Source organism: Magnolia sinica, chromosome 8 (genome assembly GCF_029962835.1).
Source record: "Magnolia sinica isolate HGM2019 chromosome 8, MsV1, whole genome shotgun sequence".
NCBI classification, from domain to species: Eukaryota; Viridiplantae; Streptophyta; class Magnoliopsida; order Magnoliales; family Magnoliaceae; genus Magnolia; species Magnolia sinica.
Genome location: NC_080580.1, coordinates 87,435,627 through 87,457,770, shown reverse-complemented (window position 1 = coordinate 87,457,770; position 22,144 = coordinate 87,435,627). Strand labels below are relative to the sequence as shown.

The following is a 22,144-nucleotide window of genomic DNA, read 5'->3' as shown; positions in this document are numbered from 1 at the left end:
TCATTTCACTCTTATCTTCTAGGGTTGGGTCAAAGCCAATGCCTTCTTAGCCTGATTAAAGTCATGACCGGGCCAGGCTAACAGGAATAGAGATAGGTGATAAGAGGTTTGAAATAGCTCAAATCTATGTAGTTTTTGAGTATCGAGTCCCATCATTTTTGAAGTAGCTATTTGGATGTTGCTTTGTGAGCCACTCTATGATTTTATGTGTTTTTATCCACGCCGTCCATCCATTTTTCCAGATGATTTTAGAGTATGAGCTGGAAAACGAGGCAGATCCAAATCTCATGTGGACCACACTACAGGAAATAGTGGTGATTGAACACCCACGGTTGAAAACTTCTTGAGGGTGACAAAAGTTTTAGATGAAGCTGATATTTGTGTTTTCCCTTCATCCAGGTCTTTGTGACCTAATCAACAGGTTAGATGGCAAATAAACATTATAGTAGGCCCTAGGAATTTTTTAACGGTGGCCGTTCAATCACTTGGTCCACTTAAGATCTGGATCTACCTCAATTTTTGGCTCATGACATAAAATGATCTGGTAAAATAATGGATGGCGTGGATAAAGCACATATATCATGGTGGGGCCCACAGAACACCATCCAGTAGCCACATCAGTTGGCCATTTTCAAGGGAGGTATCTGCAAAAATGAAAAACAGAAGGGAGGTATATCAAATTAGAGCTTTGCAAAGCCCACAGGAGTTTGCAACAAAGCTCATGTACCCACCAAACATGCGCCAGCATGGCACAATAAGTCGAAAATCCAATCCATCCACCTGAAGAGCACCACTGTATTATGCCCTGGCCCAAGAACCAGGTTGATCCACAGGTCAGGTGGGCCACAGCAAACAAATGTGCGGCTCTGAAAAACTCAGCTGAAGTTATCTAGCCAATCCACATGTTTCCAATATAGAAGCCCACATGTTGCATGGACCAGATTTATTCTTGGAAACCTCATGGATGGATAGGATCTCACACCTATGTGGGTGTATACAAAGCGGGTGTGCTTAGCAAAGCTCATCAAATTGTCATAGATGGAGCATGAAAAATAAATAATAAATAAAGAAAGCTTGAAAAAAAAGAGCCACGGCCCCACTAAAGGATCATGAATTCCTCATTTATCAGATATCATGGTTATGAAAGTAACCATGCCATGGTTACTAGACATTCATGGCATGACACATCAGATGTTACAAACCGTGGGCCCACATGTTCTCCTTTCTATCAAAGAGATTGAGAAATTACTACATTTTTTAAAGGAAAAAAGGGCCATGGGCCAGCTAAAATCTACTATTTATGTCCTTCGGATGACCCAAAACAAAACTGGAAAACTACTCACCTCAGCACGATCCAAAATCGTTCGAGGGAAATGAAAATGGGCGTTGTGATTCCTATGGTTTAGAGGTCCACATGCTCACTTGATGCTTGCACTGGGAATGGAAGATGTGCATGGCCCATCAGATGTCATGAATGGTATTCCCTTATACGTTGCCACGCCATTCTCATTAGTGTATAGATGCTGCATCCACAAAAGACAGACGCATCATCACATGCATCACAACACATCGAAACAGACCATGCCATGCATAGATGGTAAATTAGAGATTATTGACAGCCATCCATGGACCCTTGATGCAAAAATCAGGCTTGCTTGCAGCCCATGCACCCCACCAAGCACATTTAGTCATCTGAGCCGTGCGTCAAGTGCACCCCACCTGGAGAAGACCTGGCCTGAAAAATCAGGCAGGATTTGGACCATCAGCTACATTGTTCCGAAACACCTATCCTTTTCACACTCAGGACCCACCGGAGAGCTGACTGGTCCAATTTTCACCTGGGGTTATATACACAGTGGGGTCCACGTGGTACCTATCATCCTTTCTATAAATGATGAAAAGATAATCAAATGAGAGAGAGAGAGAGAGAGAGAGAGAGAGGATTTCATATACCGGTGTGATCTTTTCCAACTGCTTCTTTTTGGGGTTTAGAACATCTTCTGGCTTCCCGTCATGCCTGAGATTCAAACACCGCATAGATGAGTGAAATCCATCGAATCCCAAAGCAAAAATTGTAACATTTACACCATTCAAAATCACGGTAGCTGGAAAACTCGACTTGAATGTCTGTCAAGTTGACTCAAGTAACTCAGATGAGTTTTTTCGAGCTTGTTGGTAATATTTAAAGAGTTATAGGAACTCTACTAAGCCCATACATGTGTGCAATACAGCTGATGTACACGCCACACTTGGGCCAGAATGGCGGGTAGGTCCTAGATCCAATCCATCCATTAGGTTGGTCCATCCTTGTAGATTTTTCCTAAATATAAATCTGGTCTACTCAGCAGCTATGCCCCGATAATGGAAATAGGTGGACATTTTCACATCTGTACATTTGTTTTGCAAACTGTGGCCCACCTGACCAGTGGATCAACCTGATTCTTGGGCTAGGGCGTCAAAATGTGGTGGCCTTCCGATGGATGGACTGGATCATAGATCAATGTGCCATGATGGCACATGTGTGGCATGTACTTGAGCTGTATTACATGCGCGTGGGCTTAGCAAAGTTCTACTTATACATATAACAATACTGACATATTGTCAAGTCATGGTGAATCGAGTTGAGTTTCTTCCGAGTTTTGTTGAGTAGAGTTGTTTTTCAAGCCTTGATTGTGACCTAATTGAGTTTTCTCCGGTGTTGAAGAAATCTGGTGGAGGGGAGTTAACTCGGCCTAGCCATGTCCAAAATTTTCAAGTTTCTAAGCCAGGTTTAACTATTGGAAGTAGATATGTTAATGCAATCCAAAGAGGGTAACCAAACAGCATGAGAATTACATAACGAGTACACGTTTTTTTTTTCCTAAAAACCTGTCATGGCCCTAGGCTGCCTGTGTCCAACATGTCAGATACACGTCGATAACTTATATTTTATAATTGTATTTTAGCTGTATTTATTATTATTATACTTTTTATATAGTTATTAAACTATCTTTTTTATAGAGTGCACACATTTTTATTTGTGAGTGTCAGATATGAACATCAAAAAGAAAATTTTAGATATTTCAAAAAAATTATATATTAATGCATTGTTATATGACTTTGAAAAAAGAATACAAGGACTTGGATTTATATATTTTCATGAATTTAAAGAAAAATGAAGTAAAAGTTTATATCTCAATACATTTTCTGATGTCGTGTGTACAAGAGGAAGACCTAGGACTTGAGTGAAGATCTGAGAAGGGACACTAAGGCTTGTTCACTGGCCGGGATAGGGCCTTAGGATTGATTGGTGAAACAAGATTCATACAACCCACCCCAAGTAGCTGATCATGAGGTCATTTTTTGACATGCATGTGCACACACCCACACATATGCATGCACACAAAGACCCACACCACACACATGCACACCCGCGCATGCACACACGTGTACCCAACACCAAGTAATTGGGATAAGGCTTAGATCACGCGTGTGCACACATGCGCGCACACACACATGTAGCCAACCCGAAGTAGTTGGGATAAAGTTTAGTTCACACGCAAGCATGCATGCACCAATACCTGCACGCATGCACCTAACTGATAAGGCTTAGATGACAATGATGATGAGCGCAGTGGCAGGTTTTCAGGGTCTCATGACTGATACATTGTGTCCTTGCGGCCATGCCTGAGTTGCATTCCCCAAACCCCATTTGATCCTACACATCCGAGTATGGTGCCCATTTTGCTTGGTTGCCAACATGAGGAAGAGGTGGGGGAGGATGGGTTATTTGACGGATATGGAAGGGCTTTCTCTGAGCAGCTCACGAATTCTTGGAAAAAGAGGTAACAAGCCTATGGTTCAATGAATATATGTAGAGCTCAATGGTACGTAATCTTCTAAGGTTGAGCAGTCTCGATTTCGCTAAAGGATTTGCAAAAGAATACCGTGCGGGCCTGCCTAAATGAACAAAGCAAACGCAATGTGGGCAGCATTATTTCACACACACGCATGTAGACTTACCAAATTACTATTTCTTGTCGTACTTTTTCATGGGTTCAAGCCCCACACCCAAGTCATTCAAATATGAGAATCAGACATTTGAGTTCATCGAGCCTGTTAGTCGCCATTGTTCAACTCGCATTCACAAAATGAGTTGCCAGTGATTTTTTTTTTTTTTTTGGTCCTTTTCTTTTCTCCCTTTGAGAAATTTTGATGCATTATTGGAATAGGAATAGCAGTCTAATGCTCCTTGTCCTCATAAATACGCCCATTAGTTGATCCAGACCATTGACCTAACGGGCCACACCTTGGATGAAAGATGATCCAAAAGTCCTCCAGATTGGAAGACCATGATTCCTAGCCTGACATATCTTTGGCCTTTTTTAGACCACTGCCGTCTTCTTTTCTTAACCATCCATTTTTGGGCCACCAAGAATTAGGAAACTCCAATTTGTGAGATTTTGGAGCATCACCATCCACAATGGGGCTCATCATCTCAATGTTCGGGTTCCCTGAATCATGGACCCCACTTGCACAGACTAGTCTCTCCTTTATCCTCCTTTTTTTGGTTGGCAAGCAACAATACATGGTTGCAAATTGCAAGAAGCAATTCAACATAAAATAAATGCAAAACTACCATTAAAAGCAAAGGAATCATGTTTTTATCTGATGGCTTTACAACCTTACCCTGAAAATGAAATACGCTCCCCAAGTTTGGCCCCTTTTGGAGGGAGCAACGGCTCCACAACCGTATGATCTTGACTAGAGGCGCATAAGACCTGAAAAAATATGGACCAAAAACATGAGCATTATTAAAATCCCTCCATTTGAGATTATAATCCTACTATTTATATTAAATCTAAATCTCATATGATACGATGATGAAAACCATACATGAATAGCGCAATCCCACATTCGAAAGTAACTAGAAACAATGTTCTTTTGTTTGACATAGCAAAGGTACAGATCGATCCCACCATTTAGTAACCCAAGCCGTTGCTCTGGTGTGGTCCATTCTGTATGGGTCATCTCTTACTATCTCCCCAATCTGATGATCCTAGCCATTTGATGGACAGTTACTACCAATGGGCTACATCAAACAGGGCCCCAGTTTGAATGGTTTTCAATAGCTGATACTTTTTGCTTCATCTCCTGTCCACATAGGGCCCATAATTTAAACAATTTTGGCCACCCTAGGTTGGTTTGATCCTGGATTTTGAAGAGACCGGGCCATGCCTATTCGAAATTTTGACTTTGAACAGCCCTATATGAACAGTTTATTGCATCCCATAATTTGACTAACACGATGTCAAAAATGAGTTGATCGGAATCAGGGCCGAGTTGGATCCATTTTCCAAGCACCAAGTACTGAGTTTTTACCGGATTTTTTATTCTTTTCTTTCTTTAAGTCAGCCAGCTCAGTCACCAAGTGGGCAGATGCAAGCCCTATTTAAATCATACTTCAAAAACCCAAAAACTCAACTCAACTCGAATCGATAGTTCAGCCGGGTCATGTCGGGCTGGTCAAAAAGTCTTTACCTGACTTGAATTGATATTTAATAATTATAAATTAAAATATTAGGAAGCAATAAATGTTTAAAATAGTTTCGTTTAGTATAAGGAAAAAATATATATATATATATACAACAACAAACAGCCACACGGCACTTAGTCCACTGGTTAAGAGTCTTAAGACCCACTGCTCTGCTGGTAGGAATTGAGTTTGATTCTCAAGGGAAGTGACTCAGTGTGAGTCAACATGATCAAGTTGACCCAATGAGTCTTCCCAAGTGTGCAGCAAGTCAGTCCCAGGACTGAGTATTCCATTGACTCAGCTCAAAATCTCTCAGAGACGAGTTGAGTTATACAACTGGGTTTCAAGTGTAGCCAGCAAGTTTTAGAACTATGATTAAAATCAGAGAGTTAATCACTGACTTGACCAAACCAACACAGAAACTGAAAGAATATTTTTGAGTCGATTCCTAGTTTTTTTTTTAAAGACTAACCAACAATTAATTGACTTTTGTAATTAATATTTCAGATTGTTAGGTGATATGAGAGCTGCTAGAAACTGTTAAAAATTATGGAAAGATAAAGGGTGTGTTTGGATGTTCAATCTAGTTTAATAGTAACAAAATCAATGCCATTAAGAGGAAATGACCATGATCCCACACGTTCCAATTAGACTCATGGCCCGTTTGCAGGCACCCTCCGAAGGGACACTCGAGGCCTAAATGCGTCTTGATCCATACAAAGCCATTTTTGTTTTCCATTTGGATGCACTTTGCAAACTCCCGTCTCACGCACGCAAATAGGTGTGAAAATGCCGACTCTGCAAAAACCAATTCGGGTCGACTGAAAAAGCAGGGTGGCAACCCCTCTTTCTGGAAACCTTTCAAATGGGCCCTTAAAAACAATCAAAGCGGTAATCTGGGGGCTTGTCTTTTGATATCAATTTAGTGGGGCTAGCCCCACATTGAGCATTTCCTCCTCTCGTGGCAATTCATTTCGACTTAACATCCAAACTTCAACCCAAATGGCCTTTCAATAAAATATGGAGAAGGTTTTATGACAGATAATAAGATACAGAAAGTTAAGAACATAAGCATCTGATTCGAAAGAAGGAATAAACAAAAAATAAAAGACAGACAACAGATATACCAGTCCAGCAGACATAACATCCCGTAACTTTCCAGGCTTCACATTCGTAACAAGCACCACATGACGGTTCTGCATGCATGCATCAAAGTGTTCCAATCTGTAAGTGCAAAGTGCTCTTTAAAATAGTAAACTATAATTATCTTAACATCTTTTCTGATAATTGACGGGACTGTAAATATTGATCTTTTCACAAGCACCGTCCAATTTACAGAAGTTCCACTTTTGTTAAATCAGAAAGCCAGGTGATTCATGTTTTGTGTGCTGATAATGAGGCCAGGCAGATGTCAGGTGGGCTGTAAGTGAAGGCCAAATTTGGACTGTTGTTTCAATCCTCGATAACCGCCCATTTTTTGTTCATGTAGAGTCCACTTAAAGACTGATGGGCTTGCTTTTCAGGGCCCCATGATGGACATTCCACATGTCAAAGACATGAGCAATATTTTCATGTGTGGGAAGAGCAGGATAACAGAAGGTCGACTCCTGTTGGCCAAATGAGTTGCTTGCTTCAGGGCATACACTACCCTAACAAGATGAAGATGGCATTTTGATGGATGGTATCGTAGAGGAACTATATGAACCTTGATACAAGTATATATAAATTATTCTTGGGTCTTCAGTTGCTATAGGTGGGCAAATGCTTCACTTATCCAGACCACTGGTCTGTCACTCCACTGTGCCCCACAATGAGACTACCGGTCTGTCACTCCATCGTGCCCCACAATGGATGATCCATGCCCTGAAATCTCCCATCATGGAAGATCGGACCCACCAATCTTGAGCCTTTTTCCAGTTGAATCTGAATTGTTGCTATATTTCTCATCTCAACAATCTATTTGCATGCTACAAATTGAAAGCCTATGATTGTTCTCTCGAGGATATTTTTGGAGCATGTTCCATCCATGGTTGGGCTCAACAGACTGACAGTCCAGATCACTAAATCATGGGCCCCTCCCATACAAACTAAGGCAAGAAATAAAAGCCCAACTAATGTTCTTACCGTTAGCTGTTCGGGAGTGAAATACTTTGCAAGGCCACTGACGACCTGACGCAAGTTCCCATCCCCCAAGTCTATCTCCTCAACCAATAAACTGCGGAACAAATCAAAATCAATAATTTAAGCCCTTGTTGAAATGGCAAAAAAGAACTGGCAAGCGTTTGGGCATACCTGTCTGCAGATGGATGCTTCCAGGCCTTCCGAATAACGCCAACCTGTATATTGAGGAGACTAACACTAGCTTCTGTGTCCTTCTCAACAGATTCTTTTTCGGGTTTTTTCTTCTTCTCCTCAGAGGCTTTATTATCACCTGCAGCCTTTTTCTGGAATTTTCTCAAGCAACCATGCAAAATTATCATAGTGTGTAAACTACTTGAAAAACCACAACTACAAAATACAATTTAAATAGACATTATAGATTTGCCATTTGGGAAAAGGAACAAACTACAATTTCACCCATATAGACAAATAAATGGCACCTGCTCTATTTTGAAAAAGGAACACACTCAGTGGTAAGGGTACCACCGTAAGCTTATGGTGGTATCAGGTAGATGTGGGACCCACATGATGTATGAAGGCCATCAGACCCGTCCATCAGATGCGTTACCTCATGGTACCCCCAGGTGTAAAACATCAGCCTGACACAACACAACGCGGGGAAAAATGTAAGAAGAGACACCCACCCTTGATTTACACAAGGGCCCACCTGAAAATCAAAACAGCCTGATTTTCAGCCTGACCCTTCATCCAGCTCAAACGAAGGGTCAGACAGGCCTAGATTTCATATACACTACATGGTTGGCCCTCCAGCCCACCCCCTGACAAACTTGTTCCCTGTGTTGTGGTTCACCTAATTCACGGACCAGCTTAATTTTAGGTAAGTCAGGGCAGCATGCATTGAAGCATGTGATGGATGGGTTGGATTTTATGCATGTATCATGTGGACACACATCTACAGTTGTACCAGTACCACTGGAGCACACACCCTTGAAAAAGGCTTCTTTTTTTTTTTTTTCCTCCTTTTTTTTTTTTTTTTTTCCTTTTTTTGAAAGGCTGGAAACTCACTCTGTATTGAGCTGAATGGAGAAAGTTCACCAAAACAGTTCCAAATGGCAAGTGAGTTGGGTTCCTTGATTAGAAGAAACAAGCAAAATGACCATTTGGGCCTATGGCCATTCCGCTTCTTTCTTTCTTTCTTTTTTGAAGAAAAAAAAGGAAGCAGTGAGTGGAATGCACACCATCCAACATCAAGTGAACCCATTCTTATCCCAGTTGCCAATTGAAGTGAAAAAGGAACAAACCAAAATCCCAAATAACACAGTTCACTTTTTTTTTAATAGGCAATGCAATTTTCCATTTTCCACACCACCCAAATGCAAAGAAGAGGGGTTCCACCCAAGTTACGGAACCAATCCATTTTTCACGGTGCTTCCAAGTTCTAACAGGCCTTTAAAGTAGTAATGAAAAGCATTGAGGAGATTTATATAATACTCAAGCAACTTATGATGTCTGATATGCAGGCACTCAGAGATTGTACATGTGGCATACATTAAGTCAAATTAAGCCAAACTGAACCAATCTGCTTTTCATGGTGCTTCCAACAGGCCCTTAAAAGTAGTAGTGAAAAGCATTAAGGGGAGTTATATGATACTCAAGCAGCTTATGACACGCGATATGCAAGCCCTCAGAACATGAGGCATACATTAACTCAAATTAAACTGTCTAGATTGTGGAACCTACTGCCATTAAGTCACAGGCCCAAAATCAAAGTGTTTGAATGATCCAAAACTGATTGGTGGACACTTTTTTGTTGAAATAGAACCATTGGATATTTTTCTGTTTTAACTGTCCATTGAGTGCCAACCAATCTGACAGTCAGTAACCAAATTAGCACGGATTTTTGGTTCATGATACATTTAAACCAGAAAGCATAATTTGGACGGTTTAATTTCACTTGCATGCAATTTCTAAGTTATAAATGCCTGCATAGCATCCATCACCCTCTGCAGAGTATCAAAGTTTTTCTCAAGTATTAAAGGCTCCAATATCTTCTGCACACTGTCTCAGCACACTGTTAATTCTTCAAAAGAACTAATTTTCCTAACCATTATATACATGAAACTACAGAAGAAAATGCAGGTGGATTCTACAAGCAAATTACCTCAGCAACAATCTTGTTTGAATTCAAGTTCACTTCTACCTTTTCAACATTCTTTGAGCCCTGGCCACTTTTTTTCATATTTGGGTCCACTTCTAACTTATCTACGTGTTTTGGGACCTGCAAAATGAGCAAGAGATAACATCAAGAACCACATTAACCGCTGACCACATTTTATGCAAGGAGAAATGACTTCTTCTAAGCGTGGACCATGTAAAATAGGCCCAAGCTGTCACTAAAACGAAATCAAGATGCAAGGCTCTGGCTTCAGACGATATTGTTTGTGTGTGTGTGTGTGTGTGTGTGTGTGTGTGTGAGAGAGAGAGAGAGAGAGAGAGAGAGAGAGAGAGAGAGAGAGAGAGAGAGAGGGGTGTAAAACAGACCCGGGCTGTCACTAAAACGAAATCAAGATGCAAGGCTTTGGCTTCAGATGATATTGTGTGTGTGTGTGTGTGTGTGTGAGAGAGAGAGAGAGAGAGAGGGAGGGAGGGAGGGAGGGAGAGAGAGAGAGAGAGAGAGAGAGAGAGAGAGAGAGAGAGAGAGATGATAGCTTTAAGACCAACCATGCTTTACAGGATAGAATGTTGGGCAGTTAAAGAACAACATGTTCATAGGATGTGTAGCTGAAATGAGGACGTTGAGATGGATGGGTGGCAAGATGAGCAAGCACAAATTTAGAAATGAATGCATTTGAGGGAACTTAAATAAGATGAGGGAAAGTAGACTTAGATGGGTTGGTCATGTGCAACAGAGACCAAGAACCATGATAGTTAGGAGTGAGTTGGTACAAGTTGACGGCTCTAAAAGGGCAAGGGGAAGGCCCAAAAGGATGTGGATGGAGGTAGTAAGAAAAGACCTGATAGAATTATGGTCTAACTGAAGGTCTAGGTGTTGATAGAGAGGAAGGGCGGTACAGGATCCATGCAGCCGGCCAAATTAATTGGGATAAGGCTTAGATCATGATGGTGGTGGTGATGGTGAGGCAGCGTATGATGCTTGATAAGCGGGCACTGAGTAATTGTATACGTGGCATATATTAACTCAAATAAAACTGACTAAATTGTCCAGTCCATTGTCAGCAAAGTTACAATCCAAAGATTGAACTGGTTGAACAATTCTAACCTCTGATTCATGGACATTGTTTGTGAAAATAAGACCATTAGATATTTTTTATTTTTGACCATCCAATAAACGTCCCCAATCGGATAGTTAGATAATCAAATAAGCTTAATTTTTTTGTTCAAGATACATCTACACTGGGTACCATAATTTGGATTATTTAATTTGACTACTTCCATGCCACGTGTGCATTTTCTAATTGCATGCATATCATCCACCACACCCTGCCCAAGTATCAAAGTTTTTCTCATAAAAAAATGATGCGCAACACTCAATATGGATTGTCTAACAAATTTAGGAAATGAAGAATTGAAGATACCACTAAAAGCATGACAGTAGAACCACCAACGGTCTCAGACGTGACAATCAAACTACCCATGTTTCTGTAGAGATTTACTTACATGAGGCTCAAAGCCAGTTTTCTCCACAGAGATCTTCTTGAATACTTCGCCGAAGTCTTCTTTGTTCTAAAAGAACATGAATGAAAAGAAGCTCAAAAGGCAGTGATTCATAACAATGATAGAATGATTTGAAACCCAAATAGACTTGAAGTTCACAACAACACTAATAAGCATTTCACAAGAACTAAGGACCCATTTGGACACACTTCCTCATAAGGGGGGATTTCGAAAAAGGAGGTTTCAAGACTGCTTTTTCAGTCTACTAAGAAAAAACCAATTGGGTTGGTTTTTTCATGAGTTAGCTTTTCAAGCGCCTATTTTGTTGAGAGGGAGATGAGATGGAGGTCCGCAAAGTGCATCCAAACACACAAGATCAACTGCTGTTGGGATCGAAATGGCGTTTAGGCCTCAGATGCCCTTTTGGAGGGTGTGCCCAAATGGTCCCTAATTCAAAAAAGCTTTGGTATCAAGCAATGTTGTCGAATCGCATATGCGATCATGTGCGATCGCATATGGCTATGCGCATATGCGATTGCATTTTTATTTTTTTTTGAAAATTTATATATATATATATATAGGGAAAAATTCAAAAAAATGTAAAAAAATATAAGAAACTAAGGAGAACTTTTCTATGTTAATAGATAACTAATTTTACATATTTAAAATACATTTGAGAGAGATAAAATCAATTAAACAATGAATTAAACATCAAGTCATCCACATTTAACAATATAATTAACAAGAAGTAACAACAAAATCAACTAGCAATTTATTTATTATTGTAGAAAATCAACAAGCTATCTTCCTTGAAACTTGAAAGTGCTTGAACCAAGAGAGAGGGAATATAGGAGAGAGAGATTAAGATCACTTGGAAGTAGGAAATACGAGAGAGAGAGAGAGAGAGAGAGAGAGAGAGAGAGAGAGAGAGAGAGAGAGAGAGAGAGATTAAGACCACTTGTAATTAAGAAATGTAAGAGAAAAATAGAGTAAGAGAGTTTTGGAGTGAGAATATTGCAAATGGAGTAGAGTTGGAAGCCTTTTTATAGGCAAAATGTTGTTTTTTTGCAAAAAAAATAAAAATAAAAATTCAATGTGCCATGGCCAACATGCGATCACATATTTTCACATATGCCACATATGCGATCGCATATGTGCCATGATCGCATATGTCATGATCACATATGCCATTTGCATATGGATATGCGCATATGCGACCGCATATGTGCATATGTGGTCGCACATGACAACAATGGTACTAAGGAGCCTGAGAAAATAATCTAGTCATATGCTAACAATAAGGGAATTTTTAAAAAATACCTACTTAATGTAGAGTTTACATTTAGATACCTTTTTTCAAAATGGTTTTCAATAAGCTACATCATCAATCTAAGTAATTATCATTAGTGTAGCTTCCGTTAAATTTATTAATGACAGTCGAGCGATGCAAGCAAAAGGGTCAGCTGCTTGGGTGGGCCCCATCGTGATGTTTATGTGAAATCTCCCCATCCACTAGGTAAGTGACCCCATGTTAGGCCTAGGGCCCAAAACTCAGCCCCATCCATGATTCGAGTGAACAACATGATTAGAAACAATGTAAAGGGTAATGCTCTCCCTCCAAATTGTTTCCCTTGATGTGGCCCACTTGAATCACGGATGAGCCTGATTTTTAGGCCCTAGGACTAAATTTTGGTTTGGCATCTAATGATTGGAGTAGATTTCATATAATCATCATGGTGGGTGCCGTAAAAATCTTGTGCGGACATCTCTCTCCCAACTGTTTCTTTTGGTGTGGCCTACCTTGATCACAAGTCAGCCAGTTTTTTGGCTGTGGGATTACACATCGAATAGTCGGACTGGATTTCACATACACATCATGGTGAGCCCCGTAAAAAATCAAGAGCCAGTACCCCACTTGCAATTGTTTAAAAAAGAAAAAGAAGAGAGATTTCTGTTGATATATTTAAGAAATGGAATTTTATGGGACGCCCACCTTGATTTTTTGATGGGGCCCACCATGATGTGCATGTGAAATCCAGTCTAACCATTCGATCCGTAATCCCATGTTAGTTCCAGGGCCAAAAAATCAGGCTGACCTATGATTCAGGAGGGCCCCATCAAAGGAAACAGTTGGGAGAGAGAAGTACACCCTTGATTTTTACAGGGCCCACCGTGATAATGATATGAAATCCACTTTAACCACTAGATGACACAAAGATTTAGGCCCGGGGCCCACAAATCATGCCAATCTGTGATTTAGGTGGGCCACACCAAGGGAAACAGTTTGGAGGGTAAGCATTGCCCTGTGCATTGTTTCCAAATGTGCGGTCCACGTGTATCACAAATGGAGCCGAGTTTTAGGCCATGGGCCTAACAGGGCGTGATGCACCTGGTAGTCGAGGTGGATTTCATACAAACATTAAGATGGGGCCCATCTGAGCCACCAAGCCCTTTGCTCGCACTACGACCCGAGCTACCATTAAGAAATGTAACAGAGTACTCTGATAAGTACTAGGATTAATGAGGTACCTTATTGAAAGCCTTCTTGAAAAGGTATTGAACTATTGGGATGTAATTTCCATATTAAGTAGATGGTTTTTTGTAAAATTCACCAATAATGAAAGGAGATTGCCAGTGGATGATCAAGCCTAATAACATGAGAAAGGTTCCACCAATCTATGGTTGATGAGGTTTCCTAATTTCACACATGTGGATCCCAACTCCTCTAGAGGCTGCCACATGTGAGAACATGGCACAAGCGTGAAGAACATCAGGGCAATTCATCAAGTAAGCTCCATGTTTTAGATGCCTTGGCATAAGAATGTAGGCAGCCACCCATAAGGTGGGTGGCAGCATACATCACGAATGGGTAGATAGAAAAACATGTCTATGTGCTTTAGCCATCCATTTGTTCTTACATCGTGGCCCTCTTGATTAGTCAACCAGCCTGTTTATTGGGCCAGTGCATTTAGACAGAAGGACCATCTGATGGATAACTAGATTGTTCTGCATCCATGTGCCAACATGTGGCAGCCACATATAGAGGGGCTGGATCTACACTGGTGTGCAACAAGCAATTCATAATTATTACCATAGAGTTTGCTCGATGCACATGCATGATAATGTGTTTATAGAAATTCCCAAGTGGCGTGTCTATAAGGCATATCACTTGAAGAGTCCCAATTAAACGATACTCAACCAGGAATATGAAAAGATGCAAGGGCCCATCATTTTACCTGAATGTAGTCCATCCACCTCACCACATTCGGGAGCTTTTGCATGTCCGATTTCGAAAGACAACTCTGACCATGAAGCACAAACCCATCACAATAGTTAGAAAATACAACGATTACGTTGATAAAGCTAAATGGGCTAATTTTCTAGATCATTTGCAGCAACATGGAGACAATGTCAGTATCACATTGTCTCCATGTGCACGTAAATAAAACATGACATAAACCGAGAAAACAAACAGCTCGGAAGACGGTATAACATGCACATGTAATCCACCTTCCCAGTCATACAAGCGGCGTTTGTGTGCATACTAAATTCAATTGTAGCGTTGATGCATCCTAAACTGGGCCATGATAATATAGAACAATAGCTGAGTCCATCTGGTGGGCCCCGAATACTTTTTATTTTCAATTGATGCGTTTGCATTTTCGTCACTTATTTTGCTGGACACTTTTCAGTTATCGAACAATGGCTGATCACATCTGAAAACCTACTGGGCTCTCTCTCGTACAAGCATAGCATCACGCAGTTTTGGCATCAATTGAATGTGTTATGGTTCATTCATGAGATGGTAACATGGTTGTGAAGAGTTTGCTGGTATTTCATCTACTGATGATCATCGTTTTTGAAGAGTAAACCTTTTTTTAGAAAAGAAAGAAAAAGAAAATATGGGAAGGGAGTCTCTGAACAAGAGACTTTGAAGGCAAGAGACCTTTTTAGCCAAATCATCAGCCAGATCATTAGCATCGCTAACGACATGCGAAAAAGGTGACTGAGATAGTCCCCTTCTCTATAATGTCATTGATCCAGCATGAAAAATGCCAAGGAACACCATTGGAAGAAGCCACCCATCTAACGACGTTAGCTGGATTCCCTTGCCAAAGCGAATAGACATCTACCCTGGTCATCTCTAATGCCACCCCTAGTTCCAGACAAGCATGGGTTACCCATGGAGCTGCCATCAAAATTGAGCGTACCACATTCCCAAAAGGAGGAAGAGACCACTCTCTATGGATAACATGCCTACTACACCAATCCACAATATTGGGAGAAGAGATCCCTTCTTGACCACACACACGGCAATATCGATTAAAAGAAAAAAAAAAAGAAAAAAAGATGCAAACCACAACACAAAGATTTACGTGTTTCCCTTTTGGTACGTACACAAAATCACAAAGATCCACTATGCTCAAAGGCAAAAAAACAAAGAAGCAACTCTCAATATGATAACAACTCTATCTTTCTCTCTCTCACGACAGAATATATATTACCCCAAACGAACAAAGGCTTACATAAAACTCTATGTGAAATTACGGAATTGCCATCCAGGTTGGGTGTTATGCCCTCGGACCCCCAAGCAAGGGGGCGTTGCTTCCCTGCGACCTGATGATGTTGGCTGGATGAATAGTACATCTCTTATGATCAGGCTCCATAGATCCCCATTCACCCCTACTTCAAAGATTGTCCAAGGGAACCTCTCTGATTTCCTCCATGTTTGTATGCCATGGATGTCATGCCAAACAATGGAAAAGGAAAAAGGGTTTTTCTTTGATGTGACGATTTATCTTGTTTGGATAGCAAAGAAAAGGATGAATTTGCAAAGCAATCATTACAGATTTTCATAATTTGAATTCTTGGCACAAGAAACTACGTGGCATTTGTGAAAGTAATATGAGATTTCCACTAGTTATCCAAATAAGACTCTAAAATGGGAATTTATGTCTCAATAGTGATTATGGAACTCATCATTAGATAATTATTGTTTTTTCCTTTCCTCTATCTCGGATTACATGTATCCAAACATGCTCTTAGAGATCAAGAAGCAAAAGATAATCCTTTTTGCAGCTCTATTAACTACCATAGAAATAACCTGACTCTTTGCTATTGGTACTTGGTGTCAGCTTTTAGTTATTAATATTTTATTAAAATACATGGCTAGGATCAAAATTTTACGTGATCATGCTTTAGATTAGGTTTTCTTTTGCTTTGGAGAAAGTATATATACATGTAAAGGACTCTTACGAATGGCTTAATGAATAATTGAAAAACTTTTTTCTGCATAGAGTGAGAGACTCTCTATGCTTCTTTGTGTGATTTCTCAAAACCTATTGGACATGCTGCTCAATACAAGCATGGCTTGATGGCTCATACAAAGTGTGATGCATGATGTCAAGTTGGATTGATGCTAAACCCTACATGAGGCATAGATTGAAAACATATTTTTTTAGTCAAAAATCATAATCATCATCATCATTATCCCAATTAACTGGGCTATGCTACTTGAATCATGTTTTGCCATTCCCCTTTTATCTAGGGCCATAACTTCAATTAGAGCATAGGTCATCAAGTCTTTTCTTACTAGCTCCACCCACGTCCCTTGGGCCTTCCCCTTGCCCTTTTATATTAAAACTGTTCAAAAAAAATAAAAAAAAATCTCTTTGAAGCTAAGATTTACATGAAACTTGTACAGTTGTACTCTCTAATTTATTATAGAGCACAAGCTTTCAGACTGAGAAGATGAAGTGAGGAAAGCCACATATTGCAAGGAACTTACAAAGAACAATAATAAAATGAAAAATTTTTGTACGGGTTATGACAATGAATTGATATAAAAGGATTGCATCACATACCACAAAAGAATGAAGTGCTGCGAACACAATAATATCTGCCTCAGAGGGCTTGAGCCCATCAGCCAAAAGAACTGATTTTGGGGTCAAACCTTCATTAAATCCTTTAAGTATAGTGTGGCAATCTTTGGCTTCAGCAGGAAAACCATTTGCAAATTCTACCCATTTCATCACCTATAGCCAAAATCAAAATTGTTCAGGTGGTAAAATATCATTAAAGCTTGAGACATCAGAAATTTCAAAATAAAATGGCCATGTGTGCAAGGTCCGGGCTTTTCCCCACGCGGACCACAGGGTGTAGCTATCGTGGCTCAAAAACCAGGTCAGTCCACTCATCCAAAGAACAACAGTATAAATAAAATGGCGAATGGTCTACGATCAAAATGTATGCATGATCCCTCTGGTGAGCATACCATCATACTTTTTTAGCTCAGGGCATGTTCATGGCGAAGCCCACCTAATGAACAGCCCATCTCACGCGTGTGCCACAAAAATCCTAAATCCATCTCGCACAAATATCCTTCATGTTTCTCATATTGATACAACTAAAGATTACCTCATCCTTGTTTTTTAGATGGGCACCATCTCCCAACAGCTGCAGAATGTTCGAGAACAAGCTCTTGATGTCGTGCCCGTTGACAGTTTCACTTGACAAGCTTTTCTGCACAAAGTTCATTTGCACAATTTAGTAACCAGACACGCATAACTAGGGCTGCAACTTGGTTCAAATCAACCAAAACCCGGCTAAACCAACCCAAGTTCTGATTTGGTTGGGTCGGTTTTCAAGGCCCTTAGGTTGGAAAACGCTAACCTGATTCGAATTCGGATTGGTCCGGGTTGAGCAAATTCAGGTTGCTTTAGGTCAGTTGGGAATAATCACATGTGTTTGGGTCGGGCTTTGTCAAGTATAAAGGACTTCAGTTGGTTACTTGGGTTTGGGTTGGATCCATTGGGTTGGAATTCGACTTGGGTCAAGTTGCAACTTGCAAGTAAAGTCCTCTTGGGGTCGGGTTGAGCTCGGGTTGGACCTCAACCCAACCCAACCAGGCCGAGTTGCTACCCTAGACATAACTGATCACTGCACTACCATAAAAACTAGATTACTAGTAGAGGCAGCCTTAAATGGAAGTAGAAATCGTCTCCAAGTTTCAGACAGTAGATGGTAATTGGACAAATACTGTCCAGAAATTGCTTGCCATGTCCAGATTTGGAAGCAGGAAAGGAATGTACTCCTGATTCTGGAAATGAAGAGGGGAATAATTTTGGTTAAAATCCAGAAAATTAAAAGATTCTCTCTTTTTCATATCTTCTTCTTTTTTATTTCTTCCTGTCGTGAGGTGGATGAGTGGTGTTCAATGCAAGTATTAGGCATAAAGCCCTAAAAAAACACAACTTTATTTTTATAGTATGAGAGAGATAGGTGACCACAAAAAAGGATCCTTTTCTCATAAATTTTTCTGATTTTTATTCTCTAGAATTATTGAATTAATTCATGAATTATTCACAAATTTTTTTTTTCTTTCTATTGAAAATTTTATTGGATAATTTTCTTTTTAAAAAGAAGAAGAAGATAAAATCATTATGGTGATATAGATATGTAGAATCTGACAAGCCCCTGAACCACTACAAATGATTCAGCAGTCACTCAGAATCCAGCTGAAAACACGAGACCTCTTACTAGTTACTATTTAGAGGCTCATGCCACAAACCTATGATGATAACTTCAAGGAATTACCAAAATTGTGGTTAACTTCCTGAGTATTCATAACGAGGAAGTAGCCCTCAAATTGCAATCCAATCTACTTGCAATCTACAGCCTACTCCCTCAATATGAATACCATAAAAGGTTATCACAATTACAGTCAACTCCACTTTAATCGAACCAATAATCGTAATTCAATTCAATAGCGCATCCAAACGTGGCCTAAATTTCAAAAGCTTTCAATGATCTACATGCAAGCAAAACTGCTAGAAAACTTCATGTGGCTCTCTCTCTCTCTCCCCACCCCCCCCGCTTCTGCAATCGGCATTGAGTGGAAGGATAATGTGTTTTTTTTTTCCTCTTGTGCATTTGATCAAGCCACAATCGAGATGCCTAAATCTTCAATGAGGCCATATGTTGGAGCCCACATTGATGTATGTTTTGTATATCCGCGCCATCCATCAGTTTTGCTAGCTCATTTTAGCGCATGGGCCCAGAAATGAAGAATATCTAAATCTCAATTGGACCACACCACGGGAAACGGTGATGATTGAATTCTGCCCATTAAAAACTTCCTCAGGCCCACCGTAATGTTTATTTGCCATCCAACCTGTTGATAAGGTCACAAAGACCTGGATGAAGGGAAAACACAAATATCAATTTGATCCAAAACTTTTGTGGCCCACAAGAAGTTTTTATCGATGGGCATTCAATCACCATTGTTTCCTATGGTGGCCCACCTGAGATTTAGATCTTCTTCATTTTTTGACCCATTCCTTAAAACTAGCTGGCAAAGCTGGGGGACGACGTGGATATACAAAACATACGTCAAGGTGGGCCCCATGGTCACAGCCTCGCCAAATCCTAAATGATGATTTGAACCATTCATGATCTCTCTCTTTCCCAGTGAAATGCATTGTGTAATATGATTAGTGTAATTTGTTTTAGTTGTTTATGTTTTTGGGCGGTTACTACCATTTGATTAGCCAAAGTTGATTGTGGTTCATTCATTGTGGGGTACAAGAGATGGGTGCAAAAATTTGGACTATGGTTCCATTTTGATCAATGGATTTTGACTGATTGAATGTGGACCGTTGCTCTTTTTCTTTTTCTTTTTTCTAAATTGTCTTTAGCTATTTGGTTTCTCGAGTACTGATTGGCCCTTTAGGACTATTTAATTGTTGAACTTGTTCGACCATGGCACTTTCACGATGGAGCCCAAAGAATGGTGATCACACAAAATGAAACAATGCCTCAATATAGCAAGTGTTAAAAATCAGTTTTGGTCTACAGTACCGGTCACCCCTGAAATCAATATGTATCAATCATACAGTGGCTGAGGAAAGCGATATTTATGAGCATTTAGAAGTTACTTAGAAATTGCATGTGGCAATTGACAAACAAGTAATTCAAATTTCCAATTATGGGTCCCAGTTTAGATGTACCATGAACAGAAAATTACGCCTATTTGGTTATCTGACTATCATATTGATGGGCATTTATTGGATGGATAAAGCGAAAAATATCTATTAGTCCTATTTCAACAAAAAAGTGTTCACAAATTAGAGTTGAGATGGTTCAGCCAATCTGATTTGGGATGTGACTTGGCGATAACAGTTTTCACAATTTATTAAATTATTACTACACATTACAGGTATTTTTTAATCCATGGGCCCACTTTCATAGCACACTTGATAATTGCCTTAGCCTACGAATCAGATCAAATATTCATCTAGATTGGTTTAATAAAATGGCATATTTTCTACCAAACTTTTTTACGTGATTATAACATTTTGAAACAATTCCCTACTCCAACCTCTACTTGTTGTGAATTCACAGCTAGTTACCTATAACTAACTAATAGCTTATCCAAGCACAAAAAATGTGACTTATAGCTTGCATCTAAATATGCAGCATGTAAGTGACTTTCACCCGAAAGTGTTGTGAATAGACAGCTACTTACCTATAACTGACTAACAACTTATCCAAACGCAATAAACATAAGTGACTTACAGCTTATATCCAAACAGGCAGCATATACACTTTTAAGTGAAAGTCACTTGGCCGTTTGGATGCCTATAAGTTACGTAACTGGGAAATGACTTACAGGTAAGTAACTTAAAAGTGGTGTTTGGGGGAAGAATTTCACCTGTAAATCACAGGCAAAACTGCCAAGAAACTTCGTGGGGCTGGCGTGAGAAGTCACTTCCCTATAAGTGACTTACAACTGAAAGTCACTTTCAGGTGAAAGTCCCTTACAACTAAAAACTTACAGGCATCCAAATGACTCCTTACACATTTGTAATCTCTATCTCGGCCTACAACCAATAGCATAAGGGAGCTGCGACCAACACCCATTTTCCATTTTGGGTATATAAACAGTACACTCTTGTACCATTCAATACCCAAAAATGAAAAATTGGTGAATCGGGATGGGCGTAGATATTGATTACCTGATATAACCATCATGACATTTCACAAATATCTCTATCTACAACCAGTCCAACAAATAATTCTCTCAAAAAAAATCAAAAAATCAAAATACCCAATTCAAGAAATTCAATATAAATATCAAATACACAGATTTCAGACCATGGGAGTGAGGACCCAGCAATCGGAAATTCCCGAAATCGATGATGTGTGGCAATAACAGATGAAAAAGAGATTACCCAACTGCTTGAATGGATGAGAGGAATCAGTGGATTGAGAGGATAGAGAGGTTTTGGGAGGGGTTTTTGGTGCTTACAGGATCGAAAGAGAGGCGCTTGGAGAGAGCAGAAATGATAGCTTTGTTTCTCTTTGAGAGGATGGTTTCAGTTGCAGGGTCGTTGGAAGCCATTGCTTTCTTCTTCTCTGTCTACCGCTTCTCTGATGCTCTCCCACTAGCTTATAAGAGGCGGCCTTCCATGCCTAGAGGCTTAATGGACTTAATGGGCCGGGCCTCATCTAGCAGCGAGAAAATCAGGTACTGGCCCGCGGGTATTCCTCTGGACCGGACCCGGTCTAATGGATACGGGTCCAGCATTTTGGACCCGGTTAAAATAATGTCTAACCGGGTCCATTTAGATTATTTTAATAGTGATCTATATCTATAATATAAGATGCAACTAGGCTTTGGACATTTTTGCCCTGCAAATGCAAATAGTGGAATTTCCATGGTTTTGAAATACCTTGGATTTAGAAATCTCTGGTTGTGTTGAGCACCTATATTTAGAATCCATGTAATCCAAAAATAATTATACACTTAAATTATATAGTATATTTACAAAA

At 39.9% G+C, this 22,144-nt stretch overlaps 1 protein-coding gene across 1 annotated transcript; it reads right to left on the bottom strand.

Moving 5' to 3' along the window:
* Nucleotides 1–1,078: 1,078 nt before the first annotated feature.
* On the bottom strand, nucleotides 1,079–21,776 carry LOC131253603 (tRNA-aminoacylation cofactor arc1). Its single transcript, XM_058254671.1, has 12 exons — nucleotides 21,621–21,776; nucleotides 17,729–17,833; nucleotides 17,176–17,346; nucleotides 14,548–14,613; nucleotides 11,315–11,380; nucleotides 9,798–9,914; nucleotides 7,808–7,959; nucleotides 7,640–7,730; nucleotides 6,643–6,711; nucleotides 4,669–4,760; nucleotides 1,954–2,017; nucleotides 1,079–1,523 (listed from the first exon to the last, which is right to left on the bottom strand). The coding sequence occupies exons 1-12, from the start codon at nucleotides 21,711–21,713 to the stop codon at nucleotides 1,419–1,421; spliced, it is 1,191 nt and encodes a 396-aa protein (XP_058110654.1). The 5' UTR covers nucleotides 21,714–21,776; the 3' UTR covers nucleotides 1,079–1,418.
* Between the last annotated feature and the right edge of the window lie 368 nt (nucleotides 21,777–22,144).

Coding starts and splice junctions, on each gene's coding strand:
- LOC131253603 (XM_058254671.1), bottom strand. CDS start 21,713: ATGGCTTCCAACGACCCTGCAACTGAAACCATCCTCTCAAAGAGAAAC. Junction 7,960..9,797: donor CAAACAAGATTGTTGCTGAG/GTAATTTGCTTG, acceptor AGAAAATTCCAG/AAAAAGGCTGCAGGTGATAA. Junction 7,731..7,807: donor AAGCATCCATCTGCAGACAG/GTATGCCCAAAC, acceptor TTTGTTCCGCAG/TTTATTGGTTGAGGAGATAG.